Below are 27532 nucleotides of genomic sequence, written 5' to 3'. Positions count from 1 at the left end.
CTGCTATTGTATCAGCCTCCGCCACTTCCTCTGGCAGCTCATTCCATACACGCTCCACCCTCTGTATGAAAACGTTGCCCCTTAGGTGCATTTTCAAGCTTTCCCTTCTCACTTTAAACTAGAGACCCTCCGACAGCGTGGCACTCCCTCAGCACTGACCTTTCCACAGTGCGGCGTTCCCTCAGCACTGACCCTCAGTATTGACCCTCTGACAGTGTCACCTCTTTGCTAGTTGCTGTTACTTGCCGTCTGGGTATCCACCTGCCCGAACTCACCAGAGGGGGAACACCCTCTTCTTGTCCCGTCCCATGCGGTTTCTGTTGATAGAGGTTGAACAGGGCACTGCGTCCAAGTGGTGTGAACTGTTGGGTAGGGTGGGAACCCATTGGTTATTTCTCTTCGACTTTGGTTCCCTGTAATGGGAAAGTAGGAAAAAAATAGAGTGAGATAGTGGGAGACAGACAGAAAGGGAGAGGGCGTCTGACAGAAACAGAGAGTAGGACTGAAAGAGAGGGAGGGAGAGACATACACAGAGAGACAACCTGACACAGAGAGACAGGGACTGATAGAAACATTAGTCGTGGAGAAAATAGTGAGGGACGCAAGAGATAGGTGGAGAGAAAGGGGAAGAGAGATGATGGGACAGAAAATGAAGAGAGAGATAAACTGAGAATTAAAGACACACAGACGGAGAGAGAGGGAGATGCAGGCTGAGACTGTGATAGGTAAAGAAAGAGGGAGAGAGAGAGAGATGAAGATAGTCACAGAGAGAGAAAAATAAAGAGCCCAAAGAGAATAAGGCTGGGGAGAAAGGGAGATCAGGAGAGAGAAACAGATGGAGAAAGAGGGAGAGGTAAAGTGTGAGAGAGAGAGAGAGAGAGACAGAGAGAGGGTGACAGACAGAGGGCGAGAAACAGTGAGACAGACAGACAGGGACAAGAAGGAGGAAACACCAGAAAGATGGACAGCGAGGGAGAAAGATTTGGAAGGAGAGAAGGCGAGAGAGAGAACATAGAGAGAGATGGAGAAACACAGAGTGAGTGAGAAAGACAGATGGAGAAACAGAGAGAGAGAGAAAAACAAAGAGTAACATAGAAAAAGTGAGAGAAAGACTGACAGACATGAATCACGGTAGGTAACCCGTCAAAAATTCACAGTTTTATACATTGCAATGGGATTAGCTCTCAATTGTTTAAGCTCCAGAAAGTCGACAGATCCAGTCCACTCCCTCTTTCTCCTGGGTCAAGGGGGGAGGCGATGTCCTAGCGGTATCGCTGGACTGTTAATGCAGAGACCCGGGTCATGTTTGGGGGAATCCTGCCACGGGCCCCAGATTGTGGAATGAGAGTTCAATTTGAGACTCTGATATTCTCTCCATTGTACCAGGAATTCCCCCCCCCCCCACCCCCCCACGGCTCTCATTGCCTCCCACTGGCGTGCGTTGGAATCTCCCACATCGAGAGTTAACCCCTGATATCAATGCACCATCCCGGGGCCTGGCAGGGGCTGGACTGGGACTTGATCCACAAGCTTCTGGATTAGTGGTGCTGGAAGAGCACAGCAGTTCAGGCAGCATCCGAGGAGCTTCTAAATCGACGTTTCGGGGAAGGGCTTTTGCCTGAAACGTCGATTTCGAAGCTCCTTGGATGCTGCCTGAACTGCTGTGCTCTTCCAGCACCACTGATCCAGAATCTGGTTTCCAGCACCTGCAGTCATCGTTTTTACCTCGTTGATCTACAAGCTGCAGGCTCAGAGGCAGGAGGTGGTTATCGAACCTACTCACTCCTCTGACCACACCCCGTTTGTCCAAGACCGTGGGGAGAAGCCCCCTCACCCCATTTTGAAGGCAGCTGACTGGACCAAGACCCCGCAAGGTAGGTTTTATTACCGGAGGTACGTCGGAGGCTCGGTGCTGATGGAGACAGCCTTATACTTCTCATCGTTGCCTTCCAGAATCTCTTCCACCTCCGTCGCACGTAGCAGGGTAACGTTTGTGGCCAGAGTGGTGTAGCCATGATCTAGAGAGGGCAGGCAAAGACATGCATCATTGGTTACTCGGATTTTTCAATCGTAGAGGGTCCTGTGACTGAATGACATGCACCACCACCCAACACCAAGGTCACATGGACACTGTCTGAAGGAGTGTGTTGGAGAATCCTGGCCAAATCCCGCAGATGGGGTGGGGGGGGGGGGAGGAAGAGCCAGACCGAATCCCGCAGCAGTTCCAGGATAAGAAGCTGAGGAATAGAAACTCCTCACCCTCACCGTGTGACGAAGCAACAATCTTCTTCCTCTCTTCGACAGTGGCCAGGCGTCTCCAGAGGGATGGATACTTCTTGTACAGCGAGCCCCGGAACATGCGCAGGTAATTTCCCACCTGTCAGAGAGAGAGAGAGAGAGAGAAAACATTCGCAAGCGTCCGTCCGCGCGGGGAAAAGAAAGCCGCCACGCTTCCGAGAGTTCGCCTCAGTCCGTGGAAGGATGTAGGATGGCCTGACAGTTCCCAAAATAAGGAGAATGTGTGCAAGGGAAGTGAGAGACGCTGGCTGTATAGCACCACCCCATGGCCAGAGCCTTCAATTACACCGTGACTGTTGACAAAGCAAAACTGAATGGGTTATAGTGACAACAGACCCTGACACTACATTAAGTAATAAAATGATTTACCAACATATGAATTAGGAGAAGTAGATCCCTTGACCTCTCAGACTGCTCTCCCCATTTATCAGATCAAAGCTAATTCCTGTCTCCACCCTCCAATAATATCTCCCCCCACCCCAACTCACTGCTTCTCAAAATTCAATTTATTTCTGCCCGAAAAATATTCAAAGTCTTAGCTTTTTGAGGAATAGAGTCTGAGGGGTCATGACCCTCTATTTTCAAAAAAAAAGGTTATCCTGATTTTCGATGTTTGGAAAGCATGCTCCCAAGGTATAGATTCTCCCTCAAGACATAACATCCTTTCCAGATTCCCTTACTTGAGGAGGGATGGAGTTGTACTGGAGGCGGTTCAGAGGAGGTTCCCTCAGTCGGTCCCAGAGGCGAGGGGTTTGCCTTACGGAGAGAGATTGAGCAGTTTGGCTCGACACCCTCTGGCGTTCAGAGGAATGGGCGGAGATGGAACTGAAGTCAATGAGATGCTAAAGGAGGGGTTGACCAAGCAGAGGCGGACATTATGTTCCTTCACGCAGGACGATCTAGACCGAGACGTCAGTGTTTCAGGATAAGGTGCAGCAGGTTAGAAACAGAGACAAGGAGGGGTTAATTCACTCGATGGTTTCGTGAATCTGAGGCATTTATTATCCCAGAGTACGGTGGGTGCTGGGACATGGAGTAAATTTAGGGAGGAGACAGACAGACGTTTAGAGTAACGGGTTAAAGGGAGCAATGGGCAGGGAGACGGGGTTGAGGCCAAGATGGGATCAGCCATGATCGTATTAAACAGGAGAAGGGGCTGAATGGCCTCCTGCTGCTCCCCTGGAAAGACCGTCAGGACTTTATATTTTCAATTACATCAACTTTCCTCTTCAGAACCCCAGTGGATACAATTCCAGTCAGTTCAATCTTTTCCTCATAACACAACCTGCCCATCCATGTGTCAGTGTGGAAATCCTTCTCTGAAATGCTTCCAGTGCAGTTACATTCTCTTTAAATAAGGAGACCAATACTGTACCCCAGCTGTGACCTCACCAACGTCCCGTTTAACTGCATGACCTTGGCATTTAATTCTCCTCACTATGATGACCACATGCTGTAAGCTTTCTTGATCAGAACTAACCCAATGCTCCAAATGACAAGAGGAACCAGGCACATGATGAGAATTCTGCATTGAGCAATGTCCTAGCCCTTTAGCAATGTGTGAGGCAGTTTGTTTCCTTCACCATTCGCTTTCCTCCTGATCTCTGTGCCAACAGCCAGGCCTTCTGACTGTTCACCCAAACCATTTGTGTAATTTCCAACAGTTAGTTCAACAAAAAAGGAGCTCATCGTTCCAGGGCTGCTGTGTGGTCGACCCCATTCCCCTGCGTCCCGACTGAATCTGTTTTCACTGCCCTTTCAGGCAGTATCTTTCAGATCCACAATTACCGTAAACGTAAATGAACATTTGTTTTCCTCTTCCTCCCTCCCTTTGGCTTTTTTGCAGATCATCTTTTAATCTGTGTCGCTCTGATTCCGGACCTTGCTGCTACACATAGATGGTGTTATCTATGGCATGGAGGGGTGTCATAGAGTAGGATGCTGTCTGTTTCATTTTTCTTCCCTCTTGTGGTTCTTTGTTTCTCTCTCGTTTCTTCTCAACAACGTCCTGATCTCCCAGCCATAGCACAGGCCCGATCTCCCAGCCTTAGCGCCAGCCTGATCTCCCAGCCTTAGCACAGGCCCGATCTCATAGCCTTAGCACAGGCCTGATCTCCCAGCCTTAGTGCAGGCCTGATCTCCCAGCCTTAGCACAGGCCCGATCTCCCAGCCTTAGCGCAGGCCTGATCTCCCAGCCTTAGCACATGGCCCGATCTCCCAGGCTTAGCACAGGCCCGATCTCCCAGCCTTAGCGCAGGCCTGATCTCCCAGCCTTAGCACAGGCCCGATCTCCCAGCCTTAGCACAGACCCAGTGACGTATCCACTCGGCCTAGCATGGTGGTCTCTCGGCCTAGTGTGGCTGTCTCTTGGCTTAGCGTGGCGGTCTCTTGGCTTAATGTGGAGTTCTCTCAGCCTAGTGTGATGGCCCCTCAACCTAGCATGGTGGCCTGGGCCTAGCATAGCAGTCTCTTGGCCAGATTCGCGATCTCTTGGTCTAGCGTGATGGTCTCTTGGCCTAGTGTGACGGTCTCTCGGCCTAGCGTGGTTGTTTCAGCCTAGCGTGCTGGCCTGGGCCTGGTGTGGTGGTCTCTCGGCCTAGCCTGGTGGTCTCTAAACTGTTAAACTGCTTGTGGATGAGAAGAATCCATGGTATTATGTTGAATGAAAGAATGAGGATTACACATTGTTTGCTGTTTAACCTGAATTGCTCGATCAGCTTCACAGACAAACAGAGGGGCGGCACGGTGGCACAGTGGTTAGCACTGCTGCCTCACACACCAGAGACCCGGGTTCAATTCCCGCCTCAGGCGACTCTCTATGTGGAGTTTGCACATTCTCCCCATTTCCTCCGGGTGCTCTGGTTTCCTCCCACAATCCAAAGATGTGCAGGTTAGGTGAATTGGCCGTGTTAAATTGCCCGTAGTGTTAGGTGAAGGGGTAAATGTAGGGGAATGGGTCTGGGTGGGTTGTGCTTCGGCGGGTCAGCATGGACTTGTTGGGCCGAAGGGCCTGCTTCCACACTGTAAGTAATCTAATCTAACAGATCACAACCAAACATTTGGGATCTTGCTGTCCTCCTGTGGTCTGTTCCATTTCTGACAACAGTGACCACATTCTAAAGTGTGCACCTTATTGGCTGTAAAACAATCACATAAGGTGCTATACAAACGCAAGTCTTCCTTGTTTCAGTATCAGTTCAGCTTCTCTCTGTCGTATCATTGGGGGAGGAGGGTGGAAGCTGGAAGATAGGCCGCAATCTCACACAGACAGAGATCTCCAGTGTATCGGGGCCCCTGAAACCATTGGGCTAAAAAACAACCAGAGAGAAAGAGAGACAGACACAGAGAGAGACACACACATATTACAACACACACACACAGAGGCATTCTCTCTCTCTCTCTCTCTCTCTCACACACACACACATATACAGACAGACACACATATTGCACACACACGGCCACATCACATCGTGCTCACACACACACACACACACACACAACAACACAGACACACACCTTACTACACACAGAGGCATGGTCTCCCTCTCTCTCACACACACACACTCCCTCTCACACACACACACAAAGTGGTCCTGACAGACAGAGAACGACCAAATCGGGGGACAATGACAGCAACGTTTAGGGGTCAGAGAGAAAGCCTGAGCTGGGACCATCTGCAGCCAGAGCCCATTGAAGAGGAAGCCGGTGTTTTGTTAAGGGATTTTAACAGCCAGTGCAAAGGGAGAGTGAAATGTTGCAGGAGGATGGAAGTAAACAAAGCTCTGGGTTACAGTCCCCCCCCCCCACCACCCCCCCCCCCCCCCCCCCCCCACCTCCTCTCACAGGAGCAGCAGCAGCACCAGCACAGGGTGAGAACCGCAGACCCAGATCCATCCCTGTAGCTGGCCTCTGTTTAACGTGTCACACAAAACCACAGACACACACAAGACACACAGGAGTTAGCGGCGGCCCCAGGCAAAACCAGCAGAAGGGGCCAGATTCAGGTTTAAGGTCTGCAAGCAGCTCACATTGTCACTGCTTAACTCAGGCATTGTTTTCCACACTGGCTCAAAAATGGTCATGGAGATCCTTCCTCTTCTCTCTTCCTCCCTCCCTCCCTCACTGCCTGCCTGTGTGATGTTTAATACCAACAGAAACGCGATCCTTTACCTCCGATCCAATCATGAACCACTCGCTTGCTTGTTCCAGCTGGAATTTCACAGGTTTCAATCCAAATGTTTTACTGGCCGCCATGGAGAGAGGGAAGAGAGAGGAGAGCGAGAGAAAGGGAGGAAGAGGCAGAGATAGACAGAGAGAGAGAGAGAGAGGGGGGAACAGAGAGAGGGGAAACGCAGGCAGAATCTTAATGAAAATCTCCCAGCCCTCCAGGAACAGGGAGCTGTCAGTCTATCCCAAGGAGGCTTGTTCAGTGGAGAGACCGGAAAAGGCAGCCAGGCTGTTAGATTAAACCTGCCTGACGGAGCTCACTGACAAATTCAACACAGAGCCCACCGACCCTGACTGCAGAAATGTGGATGGCAATATCTAACATGGGAGGCTGAAACCGACCCCCACCAGCAAAATCAGTGCTGAGGGAGCACCGCACTGTTGCAGGGTCAGTGGTGAGGGAGCGCCACACTGTCGGAGAGTCAGTACTGAGGGAGGGCCACACTGTTGCAGGGTCAGTGCTGAGGGGGCACCGCACTGTTGCAGGGTCAGTGCTGAGGGAGCGCCGCACTGTCGGAGGGTCAGTGCTGAGGAAGCGCCGCACTGTTGCAGGGTCAGTGCTGAGGGAGCGCCACACTGTTGCAGGGTCAGTGCTGAGGGGGCACCGCACTGTCGGAGGGTCAGTGCTGAGGAAGCGCCGCACTGTTGCAGGGTCAGTGCTGAGGGGGCACCGCACTGTCGGAGGGTCAGTGCTGAGGGAGCGCCACACTGTCGGAGGGTCAGTGCTGAGGGGGCACCGCACTGTTGCAGGGTCAGTGCTGAGGGAGCGCCGCACTGTTGCAGGGTCAGTGCTGAGGGAGCGCCACACTGTCGGAGGGTCAGTGCTGAGGGAGTGCCACACTGTCGGAGGGTCAGTGCTGAGGGGGCACCGCACTGTTGCAGGGTCAGTGCTGAGGGAGGGCCACACTGTCGGAGGGTCAGTGCTGAGGGGGCACCGCACTGTTGCAGGGTCAGTGCTGAGGGAGGGCCACACTGTTGCAGGGTCAGTGCTGAGGGAGGGCCACACTGTTGCAGGGTCAGTGCTGAGGGGGCACCGCACTGTTGCAGGGTCAGTGCTGAGGGAGGGCCACACTGTTGCAGGGTCAGTGCTGAGGGGGCACCGCACTGTTGCAGGGTCAGTGCTGAGGGAGGGCCACACTGTTGCAGGGTCAGTGCTGAGGGAGGGCCACACTGTTGCAGGGTCAGTGCTGAGGGGGCACCGCACTGTTGCAGGGTCAGTGCTGAGGGAGGGCCACACTGTTGCAGGGTCAGTGCTGAGGGAGGGCCACACTGTTGCAGGGTCAGTGCTGAGGGAGGGCCACACTGTTGCAGGGTCAGTGCTGAGGGAGGGCCACACTGTTGCAGGGTCAGTGCTGAGGGGGCACTGCACTGTCGGAGGGTCAGTGCTGAGGGAGGGCCACACTGTTGCAGGGTCAGTGCTGAGGGGGCACCGCACTGTTGCAGGGTCAGTGCTGAGGGAGGGCCACACTGTTGCAGGGTCAGTGCTGAGGGGGCACCGCACTGTCGGAGGGTGTCGGAGAAATTTGACCAATAGGTTAGAGATCACAAAACATAGCTCGAAGTGAAATTGACAAACAGTTTATTGCAAGCGATATCACTGGAAGAGAAATTGACTCAGGCTGACACAGAACTGACAGTCTGCTAAGACAGATCAGATTTTCTCTTCCCAGCGCTGAGGATGAGACCAGATTTATAGTAATGCTGCAGAATGACACTGGTTCAGAAATGGGAAACTACAATGTTTCTGGAAATGGAGTAATTTAGTTGCAAGGATGCTAATTGGAAAACAGTTTATTGGATGAATGTCCTGTTCCCTCACACAATGCAACATCCTGACAGTATCATGGCTCCATTCATCTCCACAGGTAGGTGTTAAAGTCTTTTCTGAAGTGGTGAGGTGCTTCCATTGTCCTGTTCCTGGAGCACGTCCTTGCTGATGCTTCTCTGTCTGTCCTGCTCTTTGTGTGGCTTTGGTATTGCTGGGTTGTGAAACTGCCCTTAGGGCTTTGAGATCTCTGTCATGTCCATGGGAGCTTAAAGCGTATTCCATTGTCTGCGTGCTGTCTGACCCAGTTTGTGAGCTGCTCGGGAATTCTGGGTGTCCTGGTACAATTTGACCAATTTTGCTTTTGTGGGCCTACCGTGGGTTAGGAAATCTTTTCCCTGGGGACTCCGACCCCAGTTACGACAGGGCCCTCCGACCCCAATTCCTCCAGGGCCCTCCGACCCCAATTCCTCCAGGGCACTCGGACCCCAATTCCTCCAGGGCACTCGGACCCCAATTCCTACTGGGCACTTGAACCCCATTTACAACAGGGCACTTTAACTCCAATTACTACAGGGCACTCTAACCCCAGTTACTACAGGGCACTCTAACCCCAATTACTACAGGGCACTCTAGCCCCAGTTACTACAGGGCACTCTAGCCCCAGTTACTACAGGGCACTCTAGCCCCAGTTACTACAGGGCACTCTAGCCCCAGTTACTACAGGGCACTCTAGCCCCAGTTACTACAGGGCACTCTAACCCCAGTTACTACAGGGCACTCTAGCCCCAGTTACTACAGGGCACTCTAGCCCCAGTTACTACAGGGCACTCTAGCCCCAGTTACTACAGGGCACTCTAACCCCAGTTACTACAGGGCACTCTAGCCCCAGTTACTACAGGGCACTCTAACCCCAGTTACTACAGGGCACTCTAGCCCCAGTTACTACAGGGCACTCTAACCCCAGTTACTACAGGGCACTCTAACCCCAGTTACTACAGGGCACTCTAACCCCAGTTACTACAGGGCACTCTAGCCCCAGTTACTACAGGGCACTCTAACCCCAGTTACTACAGGGCACTCTAACCCCAGTTACTACAGGGCACTCTAACCCCAGTTACTACAGGGCACTCTAGCCCCAGTTACTACAGGGCACTCTAACCCCAATTACTACAGGGCACTCTAGCCCCAATTACTACAGGGCACTCTAACCCCAGTTACTACAGGGCACTCTAACCCCAGTTACTACAGGGCACTCTAGCCCCAGTTACTACAGGGCACTCTAACCCCAGTTACTACAGGGCACTCTAACCCCAGTTACTACAGGGCACTCTAACCCCATTTACTACAGGGCACTCTAGCCCCAGTTACTACAGGGCACTCTAACCCCAATTATTACAGGGCACTTGAACCCCAGTTACTACAGGGCACTCTAGCCCCAGTTACTACAGGGCACTCTAGCCCCAGTTACTACAGGGCACTCTAACCCCAGTTACTACAGGGCACTCTAACCCCATTTACTACAGGGCACTCTAGCCCCAGTTACTACAGGGCACTCTAGCCCCAGTTACTACAGGGCACTCTAACCCCAGTTACTACAGGGCACTCTAACCCCAGTTACTACAGGGCACTCTAGCCCCAGTTACTACAGGGCACTCTAACCCCAGTTACTACAGGGCACTCTAGCCCCAATTACTACAGGGCACTCTAACCCCAGTTACTACAGGGCACTCTAACCCCAGTTACTACAGGGCACTCTAGCCCCAATTACTACAGGGCACTCTAACCCCAGTTACTACAGGGCACTCTAACCCCAATTACTACAGGGCACTCTAACCCCAGTTACTACAGGGCACTCTAACCCCAGTTACTACAGGGCACTCTAACCCCAGTTACTACAGGGCACTCTAACCCCAGTTACTACAGGGCACTCTAACCCCAGTTACTACAGGGCACTCTAACCCCAATTACTACAGGGCACTCTAACCCCAATTATTACAGGGCACTTGAACCCCAGTTACTACAGGGCACTCTAGCCCCAATTACTACAGGGCACTCTAGCCCCAGTTACTACAGGGCACTCTAACCCCAATTACTACAGGGCACTCTAGCCCCAATTACTACAGGGCACTCTAACCCCAATTACTACAGGGCACTCTAACTCCAGTTACTACAGGGCACTCTAGCCCCAATTACTACAGGGCACTCTAACCCCAGTTACTACAGGGCACTCTAACCCCAGTTACTACAGGGCACTCTAACTCCAGTTACTACAGGGCACTCTAGCCCCAATTACTACAGGGCACTCTAACTCCAGTTACTACAGGGCACTCTAGCCCCAATTACTACAGGGCACTCTAACCCCAATTACTACAGGGCACTCTAGCCCCAGTTACTACAGGGCACTCTAACCCCAATTACTACAGGGCACTCTAACCCCAGTTACTACAGGGCACTCTAGCCCCAGTTACTACAGGGCACTCTAACCCCAGTTACTACAGGGCACTCTAACCCCAATTACTACAGGGCACTCTAACCCCAGTTACTACAGGGCACTCTAACCCCAATTACTACAGGGCACTCTAACCCCAATTATTACAGGGTACTCGAACCCCACAAAGTGCAGGGGCCTCTAACCACAATTAGTACAGGGGCCTTTAACCCCGCAAAGGCCTGGTGCCTCTAACCCCAGTTACTACAGGGCACTCTAACCGCAATTACTGCAGGGCACTTTAACCACAATTAATACAGGGGTCTCCAACCCCAATTAATACAGGGGCACTCTAACCCCACAAAGCACAGTGGCCTCTACCCCCACAACGCACAGGGTCATCTAACCCCAATTACTTCAAGGCATTCTAACCCAATTACTGCAGGGGCATCTAAACCCATTTACTACAGGGCACTCTAACCCCAAAAACACAGAGACCTCTAACCCCAATTAGTACAGGGCACTTTAACCCCACTTATTACAGAGCACTCTAACCCCAATTACTACAGGGCATTCGAAACCCACAAAGTGCAGGAGCCTCTAACCCCAGTTATTACAAGGGCCGCTAACCCCAATTACTACAGGGACCTCTAATCCCAGTTATTACAGGGGCCTCTAACCCCAATTACTACAGGCGGCTCTAACCCCAATTCCTACACGGGCCTCTATCCCCACAAAACACAGAGGCCTCTAACCCCAATTACTACAGGGGGCTCTAACCTCAATTTCTGCAGGGGACTCTAAGCCCAATTATTCGGGGGCCCTCTACTCCCAGAACACACAGGGGCCTCTAACCCCAATTACTACAGGGCACTTTAACCCCAATTACTACCGGGGACTCTAACCCCTATTAATACAGGGGTCTCCAACCCCAATTACTACAGGGCACTCTAACCCCACAAAGCACAGTGGCCTCTACCCCCACAACGCACAGGGTCATCTAATCCCTAGTACTTCAAGGCATTCTAACCCAATTACTACAGGGGCTTCTAACCTCAATTACTACAGGGCACTTTAACTCCAATTACTACAGGGTACTCTAACCCCAATCACGACAGGGAACTCGATCTCCAATTATTACAGGGTCTCGAACCCCAATTACTACAGGGCACGCAAACTCCAATTACTGCAGGGGGCTCGAACTCAATTACTACAGGGGCCTCTAACCCCAATTACTACAGTAACATCTAACCCCACAAAACACAGGGATCTCTCATCCCAATTACTACAGGGCCCTCTAACCCCACAATACACAGGGGGGCTTCTAACCCCAATTTCTATTGTGGCCTCTAACCCCATTTGCTACAGGGCACTCTAACCCCAATTACTACAGAGCATTCTAACCCCAATTTCTATACGGGGCGCTAACCTCAATTACTACAGGGCACTTCAACCCCAATTCCTACAGGGGCATCAACCCCACGAAACACAGGGGACTCGAACCCCAATTATTACAGGGGCCTCTAATCTCACTAAAACTTGGGGCACTTATCCCCACAAAGCAGAGGGGCCTCTAAACTCACTAAGCACAGGATCCACTAACCCCACAAAACACCGGGTCCTCTAACTCCAATTACTACACTGCACTGTAATACCAATTACTACAGGGGCCTCTAACCCCATGAAACACAGGAGACTCTAACACCACAAAACACAGCAGCCTTGAACCCCACAAAATACAGTGGCCTCTAACCCCACAAAACACAGGGGCCTTTAACCCCACAAAACACAGGGGTCTCTAACCCCACAAAATACAGGTACTTCTAACCCCACAAAACATAGAGACCTCAAACTCCACAAAACACAGAGGGCTCTAACCCCACAAAACACAGGGGCCTCTAACCCCACAAAATGCAGTACCTTAATCCCACAAAACACAGGGACCTCTAACCCCACAAAATACAGGGGCCTCTATACCCAATTACTACAGAGCTCTCTAACCTCAATTACTACAGGGGGCTTTAACCACACAAAACACAGGGGCCTCTAATCGCAATTACTACCCCAAAAAGCACTGTGGCCTCTAACCCCACAACACACAAGGGCCTCTAACACCACAAAACACGGGCTTCTCACCATATTTACTATAGGGCACTCTAACTCCAATTATTACAGAGTCCTCTAACCCCACAAAACACAGAGGCTTCTAACCACAATTTCTATAGCGTCCTCTAACCCCATTTACTACAGGGCACTCAAACTCCAACTATTACAGGGTCCCCTAACCCCAATTACTACAGGGCACTCTAACCCCACAAAGCACAGGGGCCTCTAACCCCAGTTACTACAGGGTCTCTAACCCCAGTTACTACAGGGTCTCTAACCCCAGTTACTACAGGGTCTCTAACCCCAGTTACTACAGGGGTCTCTAACAGCAATTACTACAGTGAACTCAAACCCAAATTACTACAGGGGCCTCTAACCCCACAAAACACCGAAGCCTCTATCCCCACAAAAGCCAGGGGCCTCTGACCCCAATTACTAAAGGAACATCTAACCCCAATTACTACAGGGACCTCTACCCCCCAAAAAACACAGGGGCCCTTAACCCCAATTACTACAGGGGCCTCTAGCCCCAATTACTACTGGGGCCTCTAACCCAAGTTACTACTGGGACCTCTAACCCAAAGAACACAGAGGCCTCTAATCCCATTTACTACAGGCAGCTCTGACCTCAATTATTACATGGGGCTCTAACCCCAATTACTACAGGGGCCTCTAACCCAAAACACACAGAGGCCTCTAACCCTACAAAACACAGGGGCCTCTAACCCCAATTACCACAGGACACTCTAAATGCAATTATTAGAGGGTTCTCTAACCCCAATTACTACGGGGGCCTCTAACCTCACAAAACACGGAGGCCTCTGTGTTCAATTACTACAGTGAGTTCTACGTCCAGTTACTAAGGGGGCCTTGAACCCCACTAAACACAGGAGCCTCTGATCCCAATTACTACAGGGCCCTCTAACCCCACAATACACAGAGGCCTTTAACCCCTGTTAAACAAGGTCTCTAACCCCAATTATTACAGGGCCCTCTAACCCCACAATACACAGAGGCCTTTAACCCCTGTTAAACAAGGTCTCTAACCCCAATTACTACAGGGCCCTCTAACCCCACAATACACAGAGGTCTCTAACCCCAATTACTACAGGGTCCTCTAACCTCAGTTACTACAGGGGCTGTAACATCAATTACTACAGGGGGCTCTTACCTCAATTACTACAGCGGGCTCTAAGCCCACAAAATACAGGGCCCTCTAAACTCACAAAACACAGGGGCTTCTAACCCCAATTTCTATAGCGGCTTCGAACCCCATTTACTACAGGGCACTCTAACCCCAATTACTACAGGAGCCTTTAACCCCACAAAGCACAGAGGCCTCTATCTTCAATTACTGCAGGGGGCTCTATCCCCAATTACTACAGAGGACACTAACCCCAATTACTACAGGGGCTTCTAACTCCAATTACTACACTGCACTCTAACCCCAATTACTACAGGGCACTCTAACCCCAATTACTACACTGCACTCTAACCCCAATTACTGCAGGGCACTCTAACACCAATTACTACAGGGACCTCTAACCCCAGAAAGCACAGCGGCCTCTAACCCCACAAAACATGGAGGCCTCTATCTTCAATTAGTACAGGAGGCTCCAACCCCAATTACTATAGAGGACACTAACCCCACAAAACACTGGGACTTCTAACACCAATTACTGCAGGGGCCTATACCTCACGAAACACAGGAGACTCTAACACCACAAAACACAGCGGGATTGAACCCCACAAAACACAGGGACCTCAAAACCCACAAAACACGGGCCTCTAACCCCACAAAACACAGGGACCTTAATCCCACAAAATACAGGGGCCTCTAAGCTTAATTTCTACAGGGGGCTCTAACCTCAATTACTACAGTGGACTCTAACCCCAATTACTACAGGGCACTCTAACCCCAATTTATACAGGGGGCTCTAACCCCAATTACTACAGGGCACTCTAACCCCAATTTATACAGGGGGCTCTAACCCCAATTACTACAGGGGCTGGAACATCAAATACTACAGGGGGCTCTTACCTCAATTACTACAGAGGGCTCTAACCCCACAAAATACAGGGCCCTCTAAACCCACAAAACACAGGGGCTTCTAACCCCAATTTCTATAGCGGCCTCTAACCCCATTTACTACAGGGCACTTTAACCCCAATTACTAAAGGGCATTCGAACCCCACAAAGCACAGGGGCCTCTAACCCCAGTTACTACAGGGTCTTTAACCTGAGTTACTGCAGGGGACTCTAACTCCAATTACTACAGAGACCTCTACCCCCAAAAAACACAGAGGCCTCTAACCCCAATTACTACAGGGGGCTCTAACCCCACAAAATACAGACGCCTCTAACCCGACAAAACACAGGGGCTTCTAGCCCTAATTTCTACAGCGGACTCTAACCCGAATTACTACAGGGCACTCTAACCCCAATTACTATAGGGGCCTCTAACCCCAGTTACTACAGGGCATTCTAACTCCAATTATTACATGGTCCTCTAACCCCAATCACTACAGGGCTCTCTAACCCTACATAACACAGGGGCCTCTCATCCCAATTACTTCAGGGCCCTCTAACCCGACAAAACACAGGGGCTTCTAACCCCAATTTCTATAGCGGCCTCTAACCCCATTTACTACATAGTCTCTAACTCCAATTACTACATAGTCTCTAACCCGAAATACTACAGGGGACTCTAACTCCAATTACTACAGGAACATCTAACCCCACAAAACCCAAGTGCCTATACGTCCAGTTACTATAGGGACTCTAAACCCAATTACTACAGGGCACTCTAACCCTAATTACAACAGAGACCTCTACCCCCAAAAAACACAGAGGCCTCTAACCCCATAATATACAGTTTCCTCTAACCGCACAAAATACAGGGGCCTCTAACCCCACAAAACACCGGGGCCTCTAACCTCACAAAACACAGTGGCCTCAAACTCCACAATACACATGGGCCTCCAACCTCACAAAACACAGGGGCCTCTAACCTCACAGGACACAGGGAGCTCTAACCCGACAAAACACAGGGAACTCTAACCCCACAAAACACAGGGGTCTCTACACCCAAAAAACACAGGAGCCTCTAAACCCATTTACTACAGGGCACTTTAACCCCAATTACTACAGGGCGCTCTAACCCCACAAAATACAGGGGCCTCTAACCACATAAAACACAGGGGCCTCTCATCCCAATTACTTCAGATCCCTCTAACCCGACAAAACACAGGGGCTTCTAACCCCAATTTCTGTAGCGGCCTCTAACCCCAATTACTACAGGACACTCTAACCCCAATTACGACAGGGGCCTCTAGCCCCACAAAATACAGGGGCCTCTTACCACAGTTACTACAGGGTCTCTAACTCAAATTACTCCAGGGCACTCTAACCCCAATTACTACAGAGACCTCTACCCCCAAAAAACACAGAGGCCTCCAACACCAATTACTGCAGGGGGCTCTAACTTCAATTACTACAGCGGGGTCTAAGCCCAATTACTACAGGGGCCTCAAACCCCACAAAGCACAAGGGCCTCTAACCACATAACACACAGGGGCCTCTCATCCCAATTACTACAAGGCCCTCTAACCCCATAATATACAGGCGGCCTCTAACCCTTGTTGAACAGGGTCTCTAACCCCAATTACTACAGGGGCCTCTAACCCCAATTACTACAGAGGCCTCTAACTCCACAAAGCAAATGGGCCTCTAGCCCCTGTTATACAGGGTTTCTAACCCCAATTACTACCGAGGTCTCTTCCCCCAATTACTACAGGAACATCTAACCCCACAAAACACAGGGCCCTCTAACCCCAATTCCTACAGGGGCCTCTATCCCCACAAAATACAGGACCTTCTAACCCATTTACTACAGGGCACTCAAACCCCAATTACTACAGGCACTTGAACCCCACAAAGCACAGGGGCCTCTAACCCCACAAAGTACAGGGGCCTCTAACCACAGTTACTACAGGGTCTCTAACCCATATTACTACAGGGCACTCTAACCCCAATTACTACAGAGACCTCTACCACCAAAAACCACAGAGGCCTCTAACCCCAATTACTACAGGGGCCTCTAACTCCACAAAGCAAATGGGCCTCGAACCCCTGTTATACAGGGTTTCTAACCCCAATTACTACAGAGGTCTCTTCCCCCAGTTACTACAGGAACATCTAACCCCACAAAACACAGGGCCCTCTAACCCCAATTCCTACAGGGGACTCTAACCCCAATTCCTACAGGCGCCTCTAACCCCACAAAACCAAGGAGCCTCTAACCCCAGTTACTACAGGCGACTCTAACCCCCATTACTACAGGGCACTCTAATCACATTTACTACTGGATCCTCTAACCCCAATTACTACTGGGTCCTCTAACCGCAATTATGACAGGGCACTCTAACCCCAATTCCTACAGGGACCTCTAACCCCGATTACTACAGGGGCCTCTATCCCCACAAAACACAGGTACGTCTAGCTGCAATTACTACAGGGGATTCTAACTCCGATTCCTACAGGGAACTCTAACCCCACAAAATACAGGGGTCTCTAACCACATAAAACACAGGGGCCTCTCATCCCAATTACTTCAGATCCCTCTAACCCAACAAATCACAGGGGCTTCTAACCCCAATTTCTATAGCGGCCTTTAAACCCACTTACTACAGGGCACTTTAACCCCAATTACTACAGGGTGCTCTAACCTCAATTACTACAGGGGCCTCTAACCCCACAAAATACAGGGGCCTCTAACCACATAAAATACAGGGGCCTCTAACCTCACAGGACACAGGGAGTTCTAACCCCACAAAACACAAGGACTGCTAACCCCAAAAAACACAGGAGCCTCTAAACCCATTTACTACAGGACACTCTAACCCCAATTATTACAGGACACTCTAACCCCAATTATTACAGGGTGCTCTAAACCTCAATTACTACAGGGGTCTCTAACCCCACAAAATACAGGGGCCTCTAACCCATTTACTACAGGGCCCTCTAACCCCAATTACTACAGGCACTTGAACCCCACAAAGCACAGGGGCCTCTAACCACAGTTACTACAGGGTCTCTAACCCAAATTACTCCAGGGCACTCTAACCCCAATTACTACAGAGACCTCTACCCCCAAAAAACACAGAGGCCTCCAACACCAATTACTGCAGGGGGCTCTAACCTCAATTACTACAGCGGGGTCTAAGCCCAATTACTACAGGGGCCTCAAACCCCACAAAGCACAAGGTCCTCTAACAACACAACACACAGGGGCCTCTCATCCCAATTACTACAAGGCCCTCTAACCCCATAATATACAGGCGGCCTCTAACCCTTGTTGAACAGGGTCTCTAACCCCAATTACTACAGGGGCCTCTAGCCCCAATTACTACAGGGGCCTCTAACCCCACAAAGCAAATGGGCCTCTAGCCCCTGTTATACAGGGTTTCTAACCCCAATTACTACCGAGGTCTCTTCCCCCAATTACTACAGGAACATCTAACCCCACAAAACACAGGGCCCTCTAACCCCAATTCCTACAGGGGCCTCTATCCCCACAAAGCACAGGGACCTCTAACCGCAATTACTACAGGGGACTCTAACCCCAATTCCTACAGGCACTTCTAACCCCACAAAACCAAGCAGCCTCTAATCCCAGTTACTACAGGCGACTCTAACCCCAATTACTACAGAGCACTCTAATCACATTTACTACTGGATCCTCTAACCCCAATTACTACTGGGTCCTCTAACCGCAATTATGACAGGGCACTCTAACCCCAATTCCTACAGAGACCTCTAACCCCACAAAACACAGGAGCCTCTAACTCTAATTACTACAGGAGCCTCTAACCCCAGTTACTGCAGGGCACTCTAACCCCAATTCCTACAGGGGCCTCTATCCCCACAAAATACAGGGGCCTCTAACTCCAGTTACTACATGGGACTCTAACCCCAGTTACTACATGGGCCTTTAACCCCACAAAACCCAGAGCACTCTAACCCCTAACCCCTCTAGCCCCACAAAACAAAGGAGCCTCTAACTCTAATTACTACAGGAGCCTCTAACCCCAGTTACTACAGGGCACTCTAACCCCAATTCCTACAGGGGCCTCTATCCCCACAAAACACAGGGACCTCTAACTGCAATTACTATAGGGGGATCTAACCCCAATTCCTACATGGGCCTTTAACCCCACAAAACCCAGGGCACCCTAACCCATAACCCCTCTAGCCCCACAAAACACAGGAGCCTCTAACTCTAATTACTACAGGAGCCTCTAACCCCACTTACTACAGGGCACTCTAACCCCAATTCCTACAGGGGCCTCCATCCCCACAAAACACAGGGACCTCTAACTGCAATTACTACAGGCGAATCTAGCCCCAATTCCTACATGGGCCTTTAACCCCACAAAACCCAGGGCACCCTAACCCCAGTTACTACAGGGCACTCTAACCCCAGTTACTACAGGGCACTCTAACCCCAATTACTACAGGGGCCTCTAACCCTGTAAAACACAGGAGCCTCAAACCCCAATTACTACAGGGGTCTCTAACCCCAATTACTACACGGGCCTCTAACCCCAACTACTATAGGGGCCTCTACCCCAATTACTACAGGGCACTCTAATCCCAATTACTACAGGGCACTCTAACCCCACAAAATACAGGGGCCTCTCATCCCAATTACTACAGGGCCCTCTAACCCCAATTTCTATAGTGGCCTCCAACCCCATAAAGCACAGAGGCCTCTGTCGTAAATTACTACAGAAGGCTCTAAGCCTAATTACTACAGAGGACACTAACCCCAATTACTACGGGGCCTCTAACCCCACAAAACACTGGGGCTTCTAATTCCAATTACTATAGGGACTTCTAACTCCAATTACTACACTGCCCTCTAACACCAATTTCTACAGGAGCCTCTAACCCCACAAAGCAAAGCGGTCTCTATCTACACAAAACACAGAGGTCTCTAACCCAAATACAACAGGGCACACTAACACCAATTACTACAGGGGCCTCTAATCCCACAAAATACAGAGGCGTCTATCTTCAATTACTACAGAGGGTTCTAACCCCAATTACTACAGAGGACACTAACCCCAATTATTATGGGGCCTCTAACCCCACAAAACACTGGGGCTTCTAACTCCAATTACTACACTGCACTCTAACACCAATTACTACAGGGGCCTCTAACCTCATGAAACACAGGAGACTGTAACACCACAAAACACAGCGGCCTTGAACCCCACAAAACACAGGGGCCTCTACACCTAAAAAACGCAGGGACCTCTAAACCCATTTACTACAGGGCACTTTAACTCCAATTACTACAGGGTCTCTAACCTTAATTACTACAAGGGTCTCTACCTCCAGTTACTACAGGGGGCTTTAACCACAACACCTACAGGGGCCTCTAAACCCTATTACTACAGGGACTCTGACCTCAATTACGACAGAGCGCTGTAACCCCAATTACTACGGGGCCTCTAACTCCACAAAACACAGGGGCGTTGAACCCCAGTTACTCCAGGGGCTTCTAACTCCAATTACTACACTGCACTCTCACCCCAATTACTACAGGGCACTCTAACCCCAATTACTACAGGGCACTCTAACCCCAATTACTACAGGGCACTCTAACCCCAATTACTACAGGGCACTCTAACACCAATTACTACAGAGACCTCTAACCTCACGAAACACAGGAGACTCTAACACCACAAAACAAAGTGGCCTCGAACCCCATAAAACTCAGAGGCCTTAAACCCCACAAAACCCGGGTTTCTAACCCCATAAAACACATTGTCCTCTCAACCCACAAGACACAGGGGGCTCTAACCCCACAAAACACAGCGGACTCTCACCCCAATTACTACAGGGGGCTCTAAGCCCAATTACTACAGGGGCCTCTGCCCCCAAAAAACACAGGGGACTGTAAACCCAATTACTGCAGGGCACTTCAACCCCAATTACTACAGGGCACTCTAACATCAATTACTACAGGGAGCTCTTACCTCAATAACTACAGTGGGCTCTAACTCCACAAAATACAGGGCCCTCTAACCCCACAAAACACAGGGGCTTCTAACTCCAATTACTACACTGCACTCTGACACCAATTACTACAGGGGGCTCTAACCTCATGAAACACAGTAGGCTCTAACACCACAAAACACAGCGGCCTCTAACCCCACAAAATACAGTGACTTCTAACCCCACAAAACACAGGGGCCTCTAACCTCACAAAATACAGAGGCCTCTATCCCCCAAAACACAGGGGCCTCTAACCCCACAAAACACATTGGCCTCTAACCCCACAGGACACAGAGACTCTAACCCCACAAAACACAGGGGCCTCTATACCCAAAAAACACAGGGGCCTCTATACCCAAAAAACACAGAGGCCTCTCTACCCAAAAAACACAGAGGCCTCTAAACCCATTTACTACAGGGCACTTTAACCCCAATTACTACAGGGCGCTCCAACCTCAATTACTACAGGGGGCTCTAACCTCAATTACTACAGGGGCCTCTAACCCCTGTTACTACAGGGGCCTCTAACCCCTGTTACTACAGGGGACTCTAACCCCAATTACTACAGGGGGCTCTAACCTCAATTACTACAGGGGGCTGTAACCTCAATTACTACAAGTGGCTCTAACCCCAATTACTGCAGGGGCTTCTAACTCCACAAAACACAGGGGCTTCTAACCCCAATTACTACAGGGCACTCTAACACCAATTACTACAGGGGGCTGTAACCTTAATTACTAAAGGGAACTCTAACCCCAATTACTAAAGGGGCCTCTAACCCCACAAGACACAGGGGGCTCTAACCCCACAAAACACAGGGGACTCTAACCTCACAAGACACAGGGGACTGTAACCCCAATTATTACTGGGGATTCTAACCCCAGTTACTACAGCGGCCTCTAACCCCAATTACTACAGGGATCTCGAATTCCAATTACTACAGGGGTCTCTGAATTGCGACAGGGGCCTCTAACCACACTGATTCACTGATGGTTAAGGCAAATGTTCTTAATTGCTTTACCATCCCTGCCTATCTACCTTCTACTGTGCAGCAAATGTGTTCTGTAATTCAACATTGCACATTAGTCTAAATGTTTAACGACAAGTTTTCAATCTGTAGACTTTTTCACGGCTGCACCAGAGTTTTGTAGAGCTGCAACATGACCTCATGGCACCGAAACTCAATCTCTCCACCAATAAATGCTAACACACCATATGCCTTCTTAACAACCCTATCAACCCCCAGCAATTTGAAAGTCTCCACATCCGAGCAGTTATATTGGAGGCAGAGGAACCCGGAGAGTTTTTGCAGCATACTGGGTGGCAGGAGGTGTAGTCCAGGTAGTTATGGGAGCCTGTGGGTTTGTCGTCAATGTCCGTCTGGAGACTGTCGCCAGAGATGGAAATAGCGAGGACAAGAAAGGGGAGGGAGGTATCCGAGATGGACCAAGTGAATTTGAGGGCAGGATGGGAGTTGTGGGTGAAGTCGATGAACTGCTCCAGTTCAGCCTGGTCTGCACTGATGCAGTCATCGATGGAATGGCAGAAGAGTTGGAGCACAGTGCCTATGTAGGTACTGAAGAGGGATTGTTCGATATGGCCGACAAAGAGGCAGGCATAGCCTGGGTCCATTTGGCCACCCCCTGGATTTGGAGGAAATGGGAGGAGTTAAAGGAAAGTTATTAAGGGTGAGGACTGTTTTGGTGAGGTGGAGGAGGGTATCGGTGGAGGGAGACTGAATGGGTCTGTTCGAGAGACATAGGTGGTGGGCAAGTTGTTGGAGGGAATCCTGAGAGACGGGATGTACAAGTATTTGGAAAGGCAAGGACTGATTAGGGATAGTCAACATGGCTTTGTGTGTGGGAAATCATGTCTCACAAACTTGATTGAGTTTTTTGAAGAAACAACAAAGGGGATTGATAAGGGCAGAGTGGTAGATGTGATCTATATGGATTTCAGTAAGGCTGAGAAGTGGCAGATGGAGTTTAATTCAGATAAATGTCAGGGGCTGCATTTTGGGAAAGCAAATCTTAGCAGGACTTATACACTTAATGGTAAGGTCCGAGGGAGTGTTGCTGAACAAAGAGACCTTGGAGAGCAGATTTATAGTTTCTTGAAAGTGGAGTCGCAGGTAGATAGGATAGTGAAGAAGGCGTTTGGTATGTTTCCTTTATCGGTCAGAATGTTGAGTACAGGAGTTGGGAGGTCAAGTTGCAGCTGTACAGGACATTGGTTAAGCCACTGTTGGGATGTTGCGTGCAAATCTGGTCTCCTTCCTATCGGAAAGATGTTGTGAAACTTGAAAGGGTTCAGAAAAGATTTACAAGGATGTTGCCAGGGTTGGAGGGTCTGAGCTACAGGGAGAGGCTGACCAGGCTGGGGCTGTTTTCCCTTGAGCGTCAGAGGCTGAGGGGTGACCTTTTAGAGGTTTATAAAATTATGAGGGGCATGGATAGGGTAAATAGACAAAGTCTTTTCCCTGGGGTCGGGGAGTCCAGAACTAGAGGGCATAGGTTTAGGGTGAGAGGGGAAAAATGTAAAAGAGACCTAAGGGGCAACCTTTTCACACAGGGGGTGGTACGTGTATGGAATGAGCTGTCAGAGGATGTGGTGGAGGCTGGTACAATTACAACATTTAAAAGGCATTTGGCTGGGTATATGAATAGTAAGGGATTGGAGGGATATGGGCCGGGTGCTGGCAGGTGAGACTAGATTGGGTTGGGATATCTGGTCGGCATGGACGGGTTGGACCGAAGGGTCTGTTTCCCTGCTGGACATCTCTATGACTGTATGAGAGAAAGAAGCAGAGGGCTTGGAGGCCATCCTTGTGGGGTATGGATGTGTATAAGGACTGCACGTTCATAGTGAAGATAAAGCCCTGGAGGCTGGGGAACTGGAAGTTGCTCAAGAGATGGAGGGCATGGTTGGTTTTGCGGATATAGGTAGGAAGTGCCTGAACGAAGGGGGAGAGGATGGAGTCGAGGTAGAATGAGATGAGTTCGGTGGTGCAGGAGCTTGCTGAGACAATGGGTCGGCCGGGGTAGTTGGGTTTGTGGACCCTGGGGAGCAGGTAGAAACGCGCAGTATGGGGCTGGGGGAACTATGGTTTTGGAGGCAGTGGAGGGGAGATCACTGGAAGCAATGACAGCAGGGACAGTGTGGGTGATGTTGGCCCTAATGGGTCACAGTGGGGTCGTTGGAAAGGGGGAGGAAGGACGTGGTTTTGGAGAATTGGTATTTGGCCTCTGCGACATAGGGCACCATTCTCCAGACTAACACCGCCCCGCCTTTGTCAGCAGGTTTGATGGTGAACCGGGGGGCGGGGGGGTTGGTGCAGAGAGAGTGGAGTGCTGCACGTTCGGAGGGGATGAGGTTGGAGTGGGTGAGAGGGGGTGGAGGAATTGAGGTGGCTGATGTCACGTCTGCAGAGGTTTAGGGCGGGTACAAGGCCGGTGGGTGGTGACCAAGTGGAGGAAGAAGGTTTCCCTCGAGGGAAGGACTGACAAGGAGGAAGTGGGTTGTGAGGAGAGGCAGAGCGGCTCCTGTGGTGGCCAGGAGGAGGAATCATTAGCGACTGTCTGAATGAAGGAAACTCGTTTTTTAACAGAAATCTCCCACTGGGTCCTCTATTCTCCTTTCACCATCCTGTAACAAGGCAACACCCACCCCTGAGATACCAACATAAATTACATCACTACGATAGTATAGGACCAGTGTAATTGTTAGGAGCCACAGAGAGATGAAAACATTTCAGATTATTGACCATAGTGTCTAGGGAGGGGGGTGGGGGCTGGAGTGTGTTGGCCATGGGAAATGCAGGTTACAGGGACAGGGTAGGGGGTAGGTTTGGGTCGGATGATCTTCGGAGGGGCAGTGCAGACTCAACTGGCCAAATGGTCTCCATCTGCACCCTCTGATTCTCAGTTAGCTGGATGGCTGCTTTGTCATACAGAGCTAACAGCGGGGGGCTGTGTTACACATACCAGCCGAGGTCACCCGAAGGCCCTGCCTTCCCGACCCCCAAGTTAAACTCAGCACCAATTGCCTGTCTACAGTGAGAGAGGGACCCTCCAGGGCAACAGTGACTGGGTCAGTGACAGAGACACAGTGGGGTCAGTTTAATGTCCCCAGGGGTCAGTGACAGAGTCATTCCGCTCTCCTTCCCCCTTCCACTTGTGGACAGGGTTGATGATGCCTTTCCTCAAGGATTCCGAGAGGCGGAGTCATGATCTCGGATACCACGGGAGAGTCATGGCTGGTCAAGTCCCATAGGGACAAACACTAGTCATTGGATCATTGCTTCTGAGTGTGTTCGTCTTCTGAAAGGATTCTCCAGGGGTTCGTGGTTTGTCGAGCCCCTCCCATGTATCATTGTCCATGGTCTCCGTCAGGTAGAGTGGGAGTGGATGTGAGGCCACGCTGTTTGTGGACTTCACTCCATACAATCCGGCAGAAAACAATTCTCTGATCTTCAAAAATGTCGGACTGTGAGGAAGCGAGGGAAGAGATTGCTGGGCCAATGGTGGGCAAATGGGACTAGATTAGGTTGGGATATCTGGTCAGCATGGATGAGTTAGACTGAAGGGTCTGTTTCCATGCTGTACTTCCATGCTGTACAATGGGTGGGCAATAGAGACTGGAGGGTGGCTGATGTGGTGCCATTATTTGTGAATGTCAGCAAGGAAAAGCTCGGGAATTTTAGACCAATGAGGCTGTCAGCATTGGTGAGTCAGCTTTAACAGAAATAAAGTAACATGAGCAAATATACATAGAAGCAGAGATTGTTTATATACGGAGCTTGTGAAGAGGCCGACATGTGGACGGCTCTGGAGAGATTGTTTATATATGGAGCTTGTGGAGATGCCTATATGTGGATGGCTCTGGTGAGATTGTTTGTATAGAGCTTGTGGAGAGGCCTACACGTGGTCAGCCCTGGTGAGATTGTTTGTATAGAGCTTGTGGAGAGGCCTACACATGGTCAGTCCTGGTGAGATTGTTTGTATACAGAGCTTGTGGAGAGGCCTACACATGGTCAGTCCTGGTGAGATTGTTTGTATAGAGCTTGTGGAGAGGCCTACACGTGGTCAGCCCTGGTGAGATTGTTTGTATACAGAGCTTGTGGAGAGGCCTACACGTGGTCAGCCCTGGTGAGATTGTTTGTATACAGAGCTTGTGGAGAGGCCTACACGTGGTCAGCCCTGGTGAGATTGTTTGTATACAGAGCTTGTGGAGAGGCCTACACGTGGTCAGCCCTGGTGAGATTGTTTGTATACAGAGCTTGTGGAGAGGCCTACACATGGTCAGCCCTGGTGAGATTGTTTGTATACAGAGCTTGTGGAGAGGCCTACACGTGGTCAGCCCTGGTGAGATTGTTTGTATACAGAGCTTGTGGAGAGGCCTACACGTGGTCAGCCCTGGTGAGATTGTTTGTATACAGAGCTTGTGGAGAGGCCTACACGTGGTCAGCCCTGGTGAGATTGTTTGTATACAGAGCTTGTGGAGAGGCCTGCCACGTGGTCAACTCCGGAGAAATTTTTTTAATTCCTGAAGCCAAAAGCTGAATGTTGGATTATTTGAGGATTCATTTTCTCTCATTTGTTCAATTGAGTCTTTGATTTCTTTTTAATATTAGTATTAATTTTCTTTACTATTTTTTGCATGCTCCATATTAAATCTGCGGTTTAGGAAAGGCAGTTTATTTTTAGATATAAGGTGCTATTGAGAGCTTCTTCATTTCAGACTTAATGTCGTTGAAGCCATACAGGAGACACTGAGCGTGAGGATGGGTAGATTTAGAGAAGGGTCAATCAGATAGATGATTGTCAGGAAAGGGAAGAGGGGAGTTCAGGAGTCTCCTGCGGCTATTCCTCTCTCAAACAGATATTCTGTTTTGTGTACTGTTGAAAGATATAGTTTCTCAGAGGAAAATAATGGTGTTATTCAGATCTTGGGCATTAAGAATGAATCTTACGTTAAATGGGTTTGTCAAGATTTAAAAGAATAATTGTTACAGGGAACACTCCTCTCAGAGGCATGAAGAGGAGATTCTACAGCAGTAAGCATGAATCTAGGAGAGTATGTTACATTTTTGGTGCCTGGGTGAAGGATGCTTCAGAATGTTTAAAGCATATTGTCAAAGGGGAGGGTGAGAAGCTGGAAATGTTTGTACACATTGGCAGGAATGACATAGTCAGGGAAAGGGTTAAGGCTCTGCAGAGTGAGTACAAGAGGTTAGGTAGAAGGTTAAAAGGCAGAACATCAAAAGTAGTAATGGTTTACTTCCAGTGCAAAAGATCAAATGAGAGAAGGGAAGGGCAGATAAATCAATGGCTGAAGAGGTAGTGCAATGTGCAGGGATTCAGCTTGGATCTCTTCTGGGAGAGAACAGGCCTGTTCAAAAAAGGATGGGTTTCACCTGAACTGGAATGGGACCAATGCCTTGATGGGGAGATTTGCTAGTTCTATTTTGGGAGCCTGTAATCATTTTTTTTTTTGGGAGGGGAGCTTCCAAAGTAATAGTGAAATAAAAAGAGGGATTCTGAGGGATAAGACATCCATGCATTTGGAAAGACAGGGTTTGATTTGGAGTAGTCAGCCTGGCGTTTTGTAAGGGAGATCATGCCTAACAAATTTGTTTAAG

At 49.9% G+C, this 27532-nt stretch overlaps 1 protein-coding gene across 3 annotated transcripts in view; it reads right to left on the bottom strand.

Moving 5' to 3' along the window:
* Positions 1 to 6676, bottom strand: part of LOC122544063 (SWI/SNF-related matrix-associated actin-dependent regulator of chromatin subfamily B member 1-like) — a 42087-nt gene extending 35411 nt beyond the window's left edge. For 2 of the 3 annotated variants that reach the window (XM_087981754.1, XM_087981752.1), the window contains exons 1-4: positions 6469 to 6672; positions 2266 to 2377; positions 1889 to 2018; positions 276 to 413 (exon numbers count right to left, since the gene is read on the bottom strand). In XM_087981754.1, the coding sequence (XP_087837880.1) occupies positions 276 to 413; positions 1889 to 2018; positions 2266 to 2377; positions 6469 to 6552 (464 nt within the window). In that variant the 5' untranslated portion in view covers positions 6553 to 6672. Of the gene's footprint in view, positions 1 to 275; positions 414 to 1888; positions 2019 to 2265; positions 2378 to 6468 lie in introns of all 3 variants that reach the window. The other variant, XM_087981753.1, reaches the window with a different exon arrangement.
* Between the last annotated feature and the right edge of the window lie 20856 nt (positions 6677 to 27532).

This window comes from Chiloscyllium plagiosum, unplaced genomic scaffold (genome assembly GCF_037043375.1).
Source record: "Chiloscyllium plagiosum isolate Xiang-an unplaced genomic scaffold, Cpla_swu_hap1 HiC_scaffold_40, whole genome shotgun sequence".
NCBI lineage: Eukaryota > Metazoa > Chordata > Chondrichthyes > Orectolobiformes > Hemiscylliidae > Chiloscyllium > Chiloscyllium plagiosum.
The sequence above is the reverse complement of the archived record's forward strand: the minus strand, read 5'-3'. Positions and strand labels throughout refer to the sequence as shown.